Genomic DNA, 14,721 nt, shown 5'->3' with positions numbered 1-14,721 from the left:
ATGTTATCACTATATTTCCTTGGCTTTTCCTACTAATTATGTTGCTTGAGCCAACATAAGTGTTTGTTCGATTAAACAAACCCTTCCCTTTCCACTTGATGGTGTAACACTGGTTACTTACCCAAGAGAGTAAAGAATCCTATTAAAACTATTAAACAGTATTAAAAGAAGCCCTCAGTGGGACATTTTTCTGTACAGGAAGCAACTCAAGTTTGTTTTACTATGAAGAATATTATTTCATTCATATATCAGTCTGGTATGTAAGATTTAATCATATGTGACATTTCTGTAACAAGATGAAATACTGGGTAACTACGGTAGAGTGTCTTACTTAGAGGACACTAGTATCTGCACATGCTAGATAACATGGATGAGAATTTGAAAGCATGATTCTTACGGAATGACAGCAGTTAAGATGCTCATAGAATTCAATTGCATATGAGAATGGGTTTCGGTTTTGTCTCTTACACATTCATGTCCACTCATGGTTCTCATTAAAGTGGACTATGACCAGATAACAGCCCTATATATAATCTGTATTTCTTTAGGTAACAGGGACTACATTTGAAAACACAAAATAAAGCTTTCTATTGATAAATATATACTTATATACAATGTAACTCTTACAAAGATAGCAAAAGAATGAGAAAAATATGCAGAATTTCCAAGTATCTTAATTTAAAGTTCTTTGGATTATCAGAAGGACTTTGGAATCACTGATAATTATCACAAAGATATTTATTAATAATTGGAACTTTATGGTGTGCATGCAGCGGAGTGCACAGAGGCCTGCCACGAACTCTCCAGCCAAAGGGAGCTGAGTTTATGGAGCTGCAGTCACGCATCACACGCAGTGTTTGCACTTGTCATTCATGGTTGTGAGGATTAAACAGACAAAAAGTGTACATAAAGAACCTAACATGGTCACTGGCACATAGTAGGAACACAAAAGAAACTAGTATTCTTTGTGATCTTTTTTATTTCATTTAGTCCTCATAATGCTTCTGTGACAGCATTATCACCATTCCTCCACGAGGAAACAAGACTTCAAAAGGATCAATAATTATGTAAACCCAAGGCTTGTGGGTGGCAGAGATCCAGGCGGAGGTCAGACTCTTACCTGTGTGTCTCCAAAGCCCGAGGGCCATCCCTGCACTACAGGCTTCTCTCCGGGTTCCTGGGACTGATTCTCTAGTTTATTGTGGGCCGCGCTTTTCATTTCTCTCCTTCTCTGCCCTACTGGCTGCTCTCACAGCTGTTAGCACCTCTGCCAGGGGGTCGGCTGGAGAACAAAAACAGGGGCTGTGTGGAATTCTTTCTACCCCAGCACCTAGTGCACCGCCGCCCAGCATGCATTAGATATCAATTTGTACCTGTGGAACAGAACTTCTCTCTCCAGCTCGCTGCAGCCGCAGAGCCCCTCTGCCCTCCCATGCTGAGTTCTCTCCTAAGTCCAAGCTGCTGGCTCCTATCTTCTTGGCACTGTCCCGCTCTCCCAGCCTCCCACTGTGGAAAGGCACATCCCCAGCTGAAAGCAAGTTTCTGAGGTGGAAAAGGGTGTCCCCGACCAGAAGAAGGTTAGCTATGATTTTCCCAGTGTTCTTGCCACCCAGGGAAATGGAGAGCACAGATCGAGCGTGATTGAGCTTACACCTCTCCAAGAGGCGGCAACAGCATGCCATGGTGGTGTTTCTCCTCCCACCATCTTTGATGGGATGACAGACCGCCCCCTGGTGGCGGGGCAGAGCAGCTCCTCCTCCAAAGCCTTCTGCTTCCACAGCCCCTGGGGGCCACTTCTGTATTGCTGCCCCTTCCGGAGGTGTCCCACTGTGGGTAGGAGCAGAGTGTTGGGGTGATGGCCATGGAAGCAGTGGCCATGCAGCCTGAGCCATGGCAGAACCCCAGAGTGCACCCATAACAAAAGTGAATCCACTTTGCACCGCAGCTTCCCTCTGCCCTCAGCACATGCACTCCCTATAAAGCCCCCTGCATCGATGGCTTCTGAAACATTTGGCTCCACCTGTACCGGCTCCCTCCCTGCCCTGAGATACTTGCACCTTTCCCCCCTGGGCACACACGCACTCTGATTTCCAACCCTACCTCGATTCCTTGGCCTGTAAAATCCCAGGCTTCAGTTGGCTCTCTGCCTCTAACTCTAACCGTCTCACCTTGGCATTGAAGTGTCACTGTCTGCCTTGAACCATTATTTAGTGGTCCTACCTTATGCCCCCAGCTGGACATAAGCTATTTAAAGGCAGGGGCGATGTATGAAATGCTTTGTATCAACTGCAGCACTTTTCACGTGGCAGGGGCTCAAAAAATATTTGTTGAGTGAGTGAAAAGCAAAAAAAAGAAAAGCCTGGAAAGTAAATGCAAAGCATAATAAATGTAATTTTTCTGCCATTGTCTGATTGTCTTTAGGCCTCCCCTGATTTCAATTAAGTTTTGGGTTCGGGTTGTCTTTGTTATGGTCGTAATAGATGTACTTCATAATATTGACCAAAGGCTCTTTCTAAATAGACAAAATACTGAGGTTCCTTCTATTTTTTTCTACATATAATGCTTTACTTAATGGACTTCTGAGGAACTCCAAACACTAAATCATGGCCTATCAAAGAACAATTTTAAGTCAAGGGCTTGTTATTTATCTCATAATGCCAGTGTTTTCTAGAAAGAAACATTAAAACACTATTAGCCAGTGATTTATCTTTTTATTTTCATGTCACAAACTAATAAATGGAATAAATACAGAGTCATCTGAATAACAACTGGTTTGGGGCTATGTGTTTGTTACTACTGTGTACCCTGGGTTTGTTAACTCCTGAATATCCTAAGGTGGTCACTCTTCCTATTCAGGCCAAGTTAAGGGGCAATTTACTCTGCTGAAGCTGTATTGTTAATGAAAATATAATAGCAAAGTTTCAGGTTGATTGCCTCTAGAAAGTTTTCTTTTTATAATTAAGAAATTGCTTTGAGGGGGTGGAGGGGATGGCATGAAAGTCCAGGGTGGAGACTCGGGGTCCCTACAAGTGGAGCCCTGCAGTTGGTGTTAAGTGGAAGTCTCAAGCCAGAGAACCCAACCCACAAGTCTTGCTCTGCTTCATCCTGGAGCAGGTGCCATTCTGTAGCGCCCACAGACTCTCCAGTAACCATGACAGCATCCTTTCTTAGACATTACATATATACCACAAGATATGTATCTGCTGGCACTGTCCATCGTTGAAGACATATTTGGCAAATGGCAATCTGCACAGGAAAAGCAGACCAAGGACATCCGTGTCTTTTTTTATTCTCTCTCTCTCTCTTTTAGAACACAGGTTGGCAAACTTTTTTGTACAGGGCCAGGTAGTAAATATTTTAGGCTTTGCAAGGCCCACAGTCCCTGTCTAAATTACTCAGCTCTGCCATTATAGCATGAAAGTTGCCACAGACAATATGTAAGCTAACAAGCATGACCGTGCTCCAATTAAACTTTATTTATGGACACTGAAATTTGAATTTCATATAATTTTCACATGCTACAAAATGTTACTCTTCTTTTGTTTCTTTTTCCCATCATTTAAAATATAAAATGTCACTACTGCACAAAAACAGGTAGTGGGCCACATTTTGCCCTTCGGCTGTAGTTTGCCTACCCCTGCTTTAGGATATAGACAGTTAGTTCAACTTAATCATTTTTTACTTTACAATGAATTCAGCAGACACCAAACATCGAATTTTGATTTTTGATCTTTTCCTGGGCTAGTGATACACAGCGTGATACTTTTGTGAAGCTGGTAGCAGCAGCAAGCCATAGCTTCCAGTCAGCCACGTGATCATAGGGTAAACAAGTGATACCGTACTCTACAGTAGACTGTATTCAAAAAATTACATGGGATATCCAGTACTTTATTATAAAATAGTTTCGTTTTTGTGTTACATGATTTTGCATACTTGTAGGTTAAGTGTTCCGAGCACTTTTAAGGTAAGCTAGGCTAAGCTATGATGTTTGGTAGGCTAAATGTATTAAATGCATTTTTGACTTGCCAGTATTGTCAACTTTTGATGGGTTTATCAGGTCGTAATCCACAGTAGGTCGAGGGGCATCTGTACTCGATAAGGACTTCCTTACAGTTTTGTATTGCTGTTGAGCACATCAGCACTTCCCTGGGCTTGCCTGCCTCACCCACTGGTGTAGAAAGCACACTGCATGGTCATTAGGAGGAGAGGTATTGACCAGAACTGTGATGGTGCTTATTTCCTTCTAGGGATAGGGTGGTCAGCTACACACTTGGCCGCAGGCTTCCAACAGATCATGTGAGTGGACAGCTGCAATTCCGATTTGAGATCACTTCCTCCATCCACCCAGGTATTTTCAGCATGAACTTCATGTCTTGTCCTAGGCTAGTGTCATAAGTATGGTTCCTTTCTCTAAAATACAATAACCATGGTTCTCTCTAGACATATCCTAGGTTTTGTGGTTCTCTATCTTCTCCATTTGAGGCCCAGAAGCCAGTGATCTATTCTGGAAGCCAGGTTGCTGTCTCCCTGATGGAGAAGCTTCTCTTCATTCTAGTGACCCAAAGGTAGAGGTTAGACAGTGGACTGAAGATTAACAATGAGGCCAACAGGGATAGGGAGCTCTGTCTTATTTATCATCCTACTCCCAGCACCCACATAGGTGTTTAATCATCACATACATGAATGAATGAACAAATGAATGAACGTGAAACATCTTTCTACCTAGTAACTAGATATAGACTAGCCAGTTGCTGAAGTATGTCATGTTGAAGAACTATAATTGTACAATGAATTTTTATAATATCACAGAAAAACATGAAAAGTATAAATACGACAGAAAACTCCAGAATCATCCAATATTCCATTTAATGCTAAACAGATTTCAAAATATGAATGATAATATGCCTCATAATTCTACTTTTGCTCTTCTTCTGTAGCCCCCATCTCAATATAGATCACACTGAGAACTGTTAGGACCTCCTGGACCATTTACAAGTTGCTGTTAAGTCTAATGAAGCTCTTGAGAACTTAAAGCCTGGAGTTTATCACTACCCACTCGTTAAACTCCAGGTGTACTTTCCTATGCCACTATACAACTTAGATTGTGAGAAAACACCTTGACTGTTTCATCTTTTCATTCTTTTTTTTTTTTTTTTTTTTTTTTTTTGAGACGGAGTCTCGCTCTGTTGCCTAGGCTGGAGTGCAGTGGCCGGATCTCAGCTCACTGCAAGCTCCGCCTCCCGGGTTTACGCCATTCTCCTGCCTCAGCCTCCCGAGTAGCTGGGACTACAGGCGCCCGCCACCTCGACCGGCTAGTTTTTTGTATTTTTTAGTAGAGACGGAGTTTCACCGGTTAGCCAGGATGATCTCAATCTCCTGACCTCGTGATCTGCCCGTCTCGGCCTCCCAAAGTGCTGGGATTATAGGCTTGAGCCACCGCGCCCGGCTCATCTTTTCAAATTCAGTCTATTTCTATATTCTGAGAATACAACTGACTCTTCCTTTGGTGTAGCCATAAGGACAGCTTTACAGCTCACCAGAGGGACTGATTTTCTTTAGTGAATTGCACTAGTGCATTTGAAATGGGGAATTTCACATCTGGCAGGAATCCAGTAGAAGAGCTGCAGGAAGGTAGAGTTAAACACTGGCTACTACCCCTTGAATGGCTGCTGAGGGTGAAGACTGTTTTTTTTTTAAATTGGAATAAACTCTGAATGTTGGGAACCTTCCAGCCTGAGATATTGAATGACTGTGATTGTTCCCATTCTTCATCCAGCCTTCTTCTCTCTGGTTGCGTGAGAATACCACTTACCCCTTATGCCACCCTGCAGGACCTAAGCATAGGAAACATTCTGAGCAAATGCGATTAACTAAATATAATCATCAAGGAGCTATAAATAACACCACTACTACCCTCATCCCTGGAAGTCATTCCATGTGGCAAACACTGTTGAGCACCTACTATGTGCCCAGAACTGGGTTAGTGCTAGGCTTCGGGCATTTTAACCAAAAGATGAATTCCCTTGAAACAGATTTCAGAAATATATCCATGACTGCAAGTTGTTGTTAACATAGCAAGAGCTCAATCTTACAGAATTTTTCACTAGAGCTCTGGCCAGTGAGAAACCCTCATCAATCGACATTCAATATCCTAATGTAGAAATCCCTTAGTGATGGCTTACATGTCCCACAGGGTATCCTAACACCACAATGCTCTCTTCTGGGAGAAATGACATATTTTTCTTCCTACCAGCAGATGATGAGGAGATTTCCCTGAGTACCGAGCCTGAGTCAGCCCCCATTCAGGACAGCCCCATGAACAACCTGATGGAAAGTGGCAGTGGGGAACCTCGATCTGAGGCACCGGAGTCCTCTGAGAGCTGGAAGCCAGAGCAGCTGGGTGAGGGCAGTGTCCTGGATGGTCCAGGGAACCAAAGCATGGAGCTTTCCAGACCAGCTGAGGAAGCAGCAGTCATCACGGAGGCAGGAGACCAGGGCATGGTCTCTGTGGGACCTGAAGGGGCTGGGGACCTCCTGGCCCAGGTGCAAAAGGACATCCAGCCTGCCCCGAGTGCAGAAGAGCTGGCCGAGCAGCTGGACCTGGGTGAGGAGGCGTCAGCACTGCTGCTGGAAGACGGTGAAGCACCAGCCAGCACCAAGGAGGAGCCCTTAGAGGAAGAAGCAACGACACAGAGCCGGGCTGGAAGGGAAGAAGAGAAGGAGCAGGAGGAGGAGGGAGATGTGTCTACCCTGGAGCAGGGAGAGGGCAGGTTGCAACTGAGGGCCTCGGTGAAGAGAAAAAGCAGGCCCTGCTCCTTGCCTGTGTCTGAGCTGGAGACAGTGATCGCGTCAGCCTGCGGGGACCCCGAGACCCCGCGGACACACTATATCCGCATCCACACCCTGCTGCACAGCATGCCCTCGGCCCAGGGCGGCAGCGCGGCAGAGGAGGAGGACGGCGCGGAGGAGGAGTCCACCCTCAAGGACTCCTCGGAGAAGGATGGGCTCAGCGAGGTGGACACGGTGGCCGCTGACCCGTCTGCCCTGGAAGAGGACAGAGAAGAGCCCGAGGGGGCTACTCCAGGCACGGCGCACCCTGGCCACTCCGGGGGCCACTTCTCCAGCCTGGCCAATGGCGCGGCCCAGGATGGCGACACGCACCCCAGCACCGGCAGCGAGAGCGACTCCAGCCCCAGGCAAGGCGGGGACCACAGTTGCGAGGGCTGTGATGCGTCCTGCTGCAGCCCCTCGTGCTACAGCTCCTCGTGCTACAGCACGTCCTGCTACAGCAGCTCGTGCTACAGCGCCTCCTGCTACAGCCCCTCCTGCTACAACGGCAACAGGTTCGCCAGCCACACACGCTTCTCCTCCGTAGACAGCGCCAAGATCTCCGAGAGCACGGTCTTCTCCTCGCAAGATGATGAGGAGGAGGAGAACAGCGCGTTCGAATCTGTGCCCGACTCCATGCAGAGCCCTGAGCTGGACCCGGAGTCTACGAACGGCGCTGGGCCGTGGCAAGACGAGCTGGCCGCCCCTAGCGGGCACGTGGAAAGAACCCCAGAAGGTCTGGAATCCCCCGTGGCAGGTCCAAGCAATCGGAGAGAAGGTTAGACCTCAAACCTGATCAGAGTGAGAATAGGACCGTCAGGGGGACAAAGGTGTCACCAACAGTTTAAAAACAAGAGGGGTGAGGGATCGGTGTCAAATGGGGTTGCTGGGGCAATGTATGCCTGTCTTGTACATATATGTGTGCATGTGTATCTGTGTTTGAGTATAGATGACTGTGAGTAGCTGACACCCCACCATGTCTCAGATACACACCAGGAATTATGACTGGTTGGATGTGAGCGTGCACTTGTATGTGTGCTTCTATGTTTGTTTTAACTAATCACCAGAAGTGGTTAGTGTACATGTTATCCTAGTCTTGACAGCAGCCAGAGCCCCAAGACTAGTATCAAATGATATATGTGGGAAATAATCTATCTACATTAAATGGATAATGTGTAAATATCTGCTGACTTTCAAAGCACATGGAAGATTAGCAATAGATGTTAACATTAGTTGAAGAACAGATTTTACCTCTGTTTTAGAATTCAACTAGCCCATGTACGTACATGTAGATATGTCTAGCCTACATATATTTGTCATTATTTATGTCCACTCAATTCTTGTTATTACTGTCGGTTTTGTTTTGTTGTTGTTGTTGTTGGCTAATGGAAAGGAAAATAACATGATTGTGTATAAATCACTTTGTTTTTGATAAGAATCAAATCCAAAAGCTGCCACCATTAGTTTTAAAACATATTCTGTGTTTTAACCAAAGATGTTCTTTCTTAGTCATGCCTGTGGAATTATATGTGAAATTAATTTGCATTTCCTTATCCAGGAGTGGGAATTGTCTTCCAGTAAAGTGACAGTGGTAAGACTGGGAAAAAAAAAATTGAGAAGTCACATAATAATATGAAATAATTCAGTTGTTTTAAAAGAGAAAAACATAGCCTCTGCTATTTTGCTGTACTGCTGTTGAAATTAGCCTCCAACAAAAGGCGGGGATATTTTCTCTAGATTGTAAGCTCATCAAGGGCCAGAGTTGTGTTTCTTTATGTTTGAATTCTTAGCACCTAAACAATTGTAGGCTGAGGTGCCTACAAACTTTTTTGAACAGGAGCTAAAGTGAGCATTAAAAAAATAATTTTAAGTATTCAATAATGCCCGCTTCTACGTTTCAGAAAAAGAATGAGAGAAGGTGGCACATGCGAAAATGAGAAACGCAAGGAAATTGGTAGAGAAAAAGAAACACAGGCAGAAAGGTCAAACAGACAGCATGGAAAGGCACCCACAAGGAGCGGGATGGAAAATCCCTCTTGTGAGGAGAAGGGAATGGGAAATGCCTTTCTGTCATAAGGATGTTTTGAGGACTTCCTTTATTCTAGGCCAGATGTAATGCACTGGGCACAGGAAAATGGATTGGCATCAGGTGATGTATGGACATTACTCAATAATTACAGCATAATTAAAAATAATACAACAAAAGGAGATTGGGGGATTCCCACATAAAAGGCACACATAGGAGCTGGCAGGGATGTTGAGTTACAGAGGTCTGTAAATTTTTTCTATGAAGAGCCAGATAGTATTTTAGACTTTGTGGGTCAAGAGGTAAAAAATTAAGTAACTGTTCTCACTAAAAAGCTTTTAGTACTGAAAAGTGTACTGGCACTTTTCTTAGCTCAGAACCATATAACCCTGTTTTAGTGCACAGTCTTTTGGCCCCCATGTTGGGAGATAATCTACACGTGAGGCCGGGCGCGGTGGCTCAAGCCTGTAATCTCAGCACTTTGGGAGGCCGAGACGGGCGGATCACGAGGTCAGGAGATCGAGACCATCCTGGCTAACACAGTGAAACCCCGTCTCTACTAAAAAATACAAAAAACTAGCCAGGTGTGGTTGCGGGCGCCTGTAGTCCCAGCTACTCGGGAGGCTGAGGCAGGAGAATGGCGTAAACCCGGGAGGCGGAGCTTGCAGTGAGCGGAGATCCGGCCACTGCACTCCAACCTGGGCGACAGAGCGAGACTCTGCCTCAAAAAAATAAATAAATAAATAAATAAATAATTAAAAAATTTTTAAAAAAAGATAATCTACACATGGTCAATTGAAACTTGGCTCAGTGTAAATTTATATAAAAGCATGCTTTAAAAACAAAAAAGTCACATCCTTGCCCTTGAGAGAGAGGCGGAACAGTCTAGCAGGTGGAAGCGCAGAAAGTGTTTCAGGGCCACAGTGGACATCTCTGCATTGGCATTGGCAGTGTCTAAAGAAATGTCTAAGTTCCTGAACTCTGCAGCGTGTAAACGCAGAAAAGGTTAAGAAGCACCTACGTGCTTCACTATGGCGATCACAAGGGGAAATACAAAGATTCCCAAAGGGTCTCTTGATCTCCTGAAGGCCATGCACATGCTGGCATGTGACTTCTTCCCAGCCAGCCTTCCCCCCTTCAGCAGTGAGTCCCGGAGCTAACAGTGTCTGCATTGTGGGACTGTCCCTCACTTGCCACCAGGCTTCACAACAGCAGGTGCTTCAAGAAAGCAGGGCTTTGACATGACCTGCCTGATATGTGATTGTGTGGGTGACCTCTGCTTCCATAAAAATCCCTATTGCTCTTTCGCCTTGACTTCCAAGATTGCAAATCCCTTTACTGTAGAAACTGCATTAGACGTTTGGGTGTGTTGGCTCATGCCTGTAATCCCAGCACTTTGGGAGGCCAAGGTGAGTGAATCGCCTGAGGTCAGGAGTTCAAGACCAGCCTGGCCAACAGGGTGAAACCCTATCTCTATTAAAAAAATACGAAAAATTAGTTGGGCACGGCGGCGGGCACCCGTAATCTCAGCTACTTGGGAGGCCCAGGCAGGAAAATCACTGGAACCCAGGAGGTAGAGGTTGCAGTGAGCTGAGATCGCACCATTGCACTCCAGACTGGGCAACAAAAGCAGAACTCAGTCAAAAAAAAAGAGAGAGAGAGAGAAACTGCGTTAGATTAACTCATGTGGATTTGTTGTCCACGTGCCCACATAGATGAGGTGGCAACAATTTATAGAGGAACACTCTTCTAAGTCTGAACTGACAACTATACAGGCTAGAATTCTTTTCATACTTTTTGCTTCATTTCCCTCTATGAATAGCTCCTTTTTAAAAGTTCAATTTAAAATAGTTCTTAAAAGACCTTCTGCAGATGAATAAAAAGAGTAATATAATGTCATGGTTGTGAGCTCAGGCCCTGGAGTCAGGCCTCTTGGATTTATATACAGTCCTCCCACTTCCTCGCCAAGTTACCTAGCTGCTCTGTGCCTCAGTTTCCTCATGTGCAAAATGGGCATAATTATAGAATCTCCCTCAACGGGTTGTTGGGAAAATTGAATGAGATTATACTACAAAAGCACTCTGCCTCCCACCAAGTGAGGGTTCTTCCAGGCAGACAACCAGTGAGGGTAACTGTTTAAATTATGTTGTATAAAGCATCTAAAACAATCCTTTGAATTTGCATTTTCTGTACTTTATAATTCAAGGGACATTTTCACATTATTAGGTATAAATCACTTTGTTTCAAATAATATGTGAGGCAACCTATCTTTCTCTACAATTAGGTCACATTATTTATAAACAGAAGGGAATTTAAAAGGATGTCGCTTGCTTTTAGCTGAGGAATAGATCTCCTTCTGGGAGGTTCTGGCGGGTTTCAACACTTGCTTTGTGTTTGAGGCAAGGGTGATGATGTGGAGCCCTGTCCTTGTGCAGAATAGAACTGCTTGCTTCTTCAGTGCCTCCATCCATTCAGTCGGCTGAGATATGTCGGTCACATCATTGCATTTGCTTGGGGTTCACAAGCAGGTGGGATCAGCTCCATTAACCCCAGGCAGTCAACAGTATTGTATTTCCACTAGCTTGGAGGAGAAATTAACCTGATTGGTTGCCTTAATTTCAAGAGGTAAGTCTATTGTTGTTTTTAAAGAAACTAAATTAAAAATGCAGCAGCTGATGACATAACAACTGTACCATGGTTTTGTTTAATTTCGGACACTAACCACATATACAAACAAACATGAGTGTGGTATCCACTTAAACACAGAGCCCATCTTTGAAACAGCAGTCTGTCCACAATGAACTGGGTGCCGGCATGAGAGGAACCTTCATTGTTTTCTATTAGCGTCTCCAAGGACCCAGAGGATTTGAGTAACATGCCAGAATTTGCTCAACAAATGATGTTCTATATTTAACATTTAAAAGGACCCTTTGTTCCTGAATATATCTCTACTTCTGTTTGCCAGTTAGCTCTAGGAATTAAATCACAAAATTAAACCCACCTTTCTTCCTCATTAATTTATTTTTATTTTTGATCAGTTCTATAGAACTAGAGTGAGAAGAAATAATCATCCTTTCCATGTGTGGATATTCTAGGAAATATTCAGCATTTGAGATCCTACAACCATTTGACCACCATTTTCCAGTCTCTCTTCTTTTTGACCCAAGGGATAATGGAACACTTGCTATTTGCATCAGCAGAGGACAGAAGAAGGAAAAGGCCTGACCTTTGCCCTCTGGCCCTTAAAGGCTTTTGCAAGAGAACCAGCACGGTGTGAGGCAGGAGGAACCGTCTGAAAAAGGGCCATCCTTTGTCCTGGGCCCTTCTCACTCTGCAAAGATCAAGAGCACTGGCCTCTGATTATGTGACCCAAGCAGCTGGTGCTGCAGGCCTGCCTTCTGCATGGCTGCTCTACATGCCTGAGGACACCACTTCAGAACATTGTTCAGTTCGTTATAAGTCTGAACTGAGAACAATATAAGCTATGTCTGTTGTAGGTTTCCTTTTAATAATCTGAGGCATGCATCCTGTGGATATGTTTATTTCTAAACTTTCTCCATGTCTGTCTGTCTTTCTTCCTCCTTCTTTCCCATTTCTGTGTTTTGAGCTTTCCTGTCACCATCTTTCTGCTTTTTATCTACTTCCTTTGTCTCTTGTCCTTTCCTCTTTCCGGAGCACCCTGGCTTGTCTGATTTCTCCTCAAAATAATCTGGACAGTTCTGAGACCCCTCAGCACCTTGGCTCCCCTCCCCCACCCCCCAGCCTCCAGCTTTCCTACTACAGGAATTTACATTACATTCTTGTCTTGCCAGCTCCTTGACCTGTCTTGGAAAGGTAGCATCTAAGAATTCATTCCCCTCAAAAATCTGAAAAACAGCCTTTCGGCAGCCCTGTGATGAAACCTATCCAAGTAAGGAGGTGTCATTTTGCACAAGCCCAAGGAACTTTTATGGAACCTTATAAAACGCTGCATTTCCCTCAAACAGGCCTATTTCCTCCACTGGGCTGCAATCAGGCTCTGCTAATTTTCTCTTGTGTTCCTTTCTGGTGCCACCTTCTGATTCAGGAAATTTGGGTCATTACAGAATCAGACTCAAATCCTACATATTGGACTGTGTGGCACAGATCATTAGTTATGAAGTGTTTGGATTTTCTTCTTTTTTAGAAAAATATTTCCCCCTCTCATGAATGACTGTGAATGTAGCAAACTGACACACACAAATGGATTTCCCACTCTTTGGGGTTGTTTCTTGTGGTACTTAGTTTTACAGTCATGCTTTTTTGATGATGTTGCCACAGCAGTGAATGAATCTGAATGTATTGACTATCTTGTCCGTAGGTGAATGTCCTATACTCCATAATTCCCAGCCAGTAAGCCAGCTTCCTTCCCTGAGGCCTGAACATCATCACTACCCAACAATCGATGAGCCTCTTCCACCAAGTAAGCTTTAGTTTTTAAAATCTGTGTCTTAACTCTTCCTATCAAGTCTAAGCAGGTCAGTATGAATTTGTGTGTAAACATCTAAAGTCTTTCCCAACTCCGTGCCTTACACTGTTAACAAAAACCAATATGACACCTACTCTAAAAACTGGTGGGGTTTTTGGGGTTCTCAGTTTGTTTTTTTGACTAGTCGTTTCACCATGTGATCCTGAAGAGAGAACACTGTGTTTCCAGCGCCTCTCAGCTTCTGAAATGGAGAACATTTCTTTATTACACTTGACTAGTCTTTGCAAACTGTTCATGACCTTTAAGTCCCAAATTTTACATTTTATATTTAAAATTGCAGTTCAAGATAGAATAATCCTATTGTTCTCCATTGGATCTGTTACATCACAAGGATCTCCATATGTTAAAACAACTTCAACCCATCTGGGCACATGAACTTGTACTTTCCTTGCTATAACTTGCATCCATAGGTAATAGCTTCACATTTCTTCTGCAGTTCTTAGGGGTTGCCAGGCAAAATATCACCTTTAAGATAGAATTCAATGTCAGTTTCTCCTGGTAACTGTAGTATGTAATTAATAATTAACTAGTCATCTGAACTTGGGAAATTCATTTAATCTCTCGGAGACTTAGTTTTCTCATTTGTAAAATTTTAAAAATAAAATTTAAATGTCTTCATCTGCTAAATGAAAGGTTTGACCTAGATAGTCTCTAGATACCATTCTAGCTTTAACTTCATAATACTCCATTTAATAAATGTATAGGAAGAAATCGATACCCCAGACATTATGTATTCACTTAGCATCACATATGTTCGTGAATTCTGGAACATCTCTGTTTTGGTTTTGACTTATTTTTCAAGCAAAGATAATATTTAAGATTTGATAGATTTTACAACTACAAAATCTTTCCAGAATGCAAGGAACCAGTGTTTCTTTACATTCTTTTGCCTGTGCTTACATGAAGCAGTTACAGTTTTCAAAAGGACAAGTGCTTATTTCTTAATTCATCTGTTCTTGGTAATGTACTGTACTTTACCGGAACACCACTCCTCTCCCTATTCAATTGTAATTTATTGGTGAGAAATCAAAGGACATCTTTAATATGTGGACTAACTTAAAGAAACACAATATTTGTTTTTCAAGGGCCAAGCCAAACATCATGTCCTTGAACTTCTGATGCCTGATTTCTTTCTTTCTTTATACACTGATTTATGGACATTCCATACATGAATAGTAAAATTTTAGCATCACTATAAATACTTCCTAAGTAACACTTAATTGAAAAATATGTATAACATGTTATCTCCAGGAAAGGGACACTTTCCCCACAACAAATAACCTTTCAATGCATGAATCTACTTCGAATCTGTGCAGTACAGATAACTAGTTATACATGCAAATATTATAAATGATTGTAT

The 14,721-nt window shown here is 43.4% G+C and overlaps 1 protein-coding gene across 1 annotated transcript in view; it reads left to right on the top strand.

Moving 5' to 3' along the window:
• Nucleotides 1–14,721, top strand: part of HECW1 (HECT, C2 and WW domain containing E3 ubiquitin protein ligase 1) — a 252,853-nt gene that overhangs the window by 127,279 nt on the left and 110,853 nt on the right. The window contains exons 7-9 of the mRNA XM_007981511.3: nt 4,248–4,348; nt 6,257–7,606; nt 13,194–13,295. Coding sequence (XP_007979702.2) covers nt 4,248–4,348; nt 6,257–7,606; nt 13,194–13,295 — 1,553 coding nt within the window. The remainder of the gene's footprint in view (nt 1–4,247; nt 4,349–6,256; nt 7,607–13,193; nt 13,296–14,721) is intronic.

The sequence above is a fragment of the Chlorocebus sabaeus genome, chromosome 21 (assembly GCF_047675955.1).
Source record: "Chlorocebus sabaeus isolate Y175 chromosome 21, mChlSab1.0.hap1, whole genome shotgun sequence".
Taxonomy (NCBI): domain Eukaryota; kingdom Metazoa; phylum Chordata; class Mammalia; order Primates; family Cercopithecidae; genus Chlorocebus; species Chlorocebus sabaeus.
This window is presented reverse-complemented; position numbering and strand designations above follow the sequence as displayed.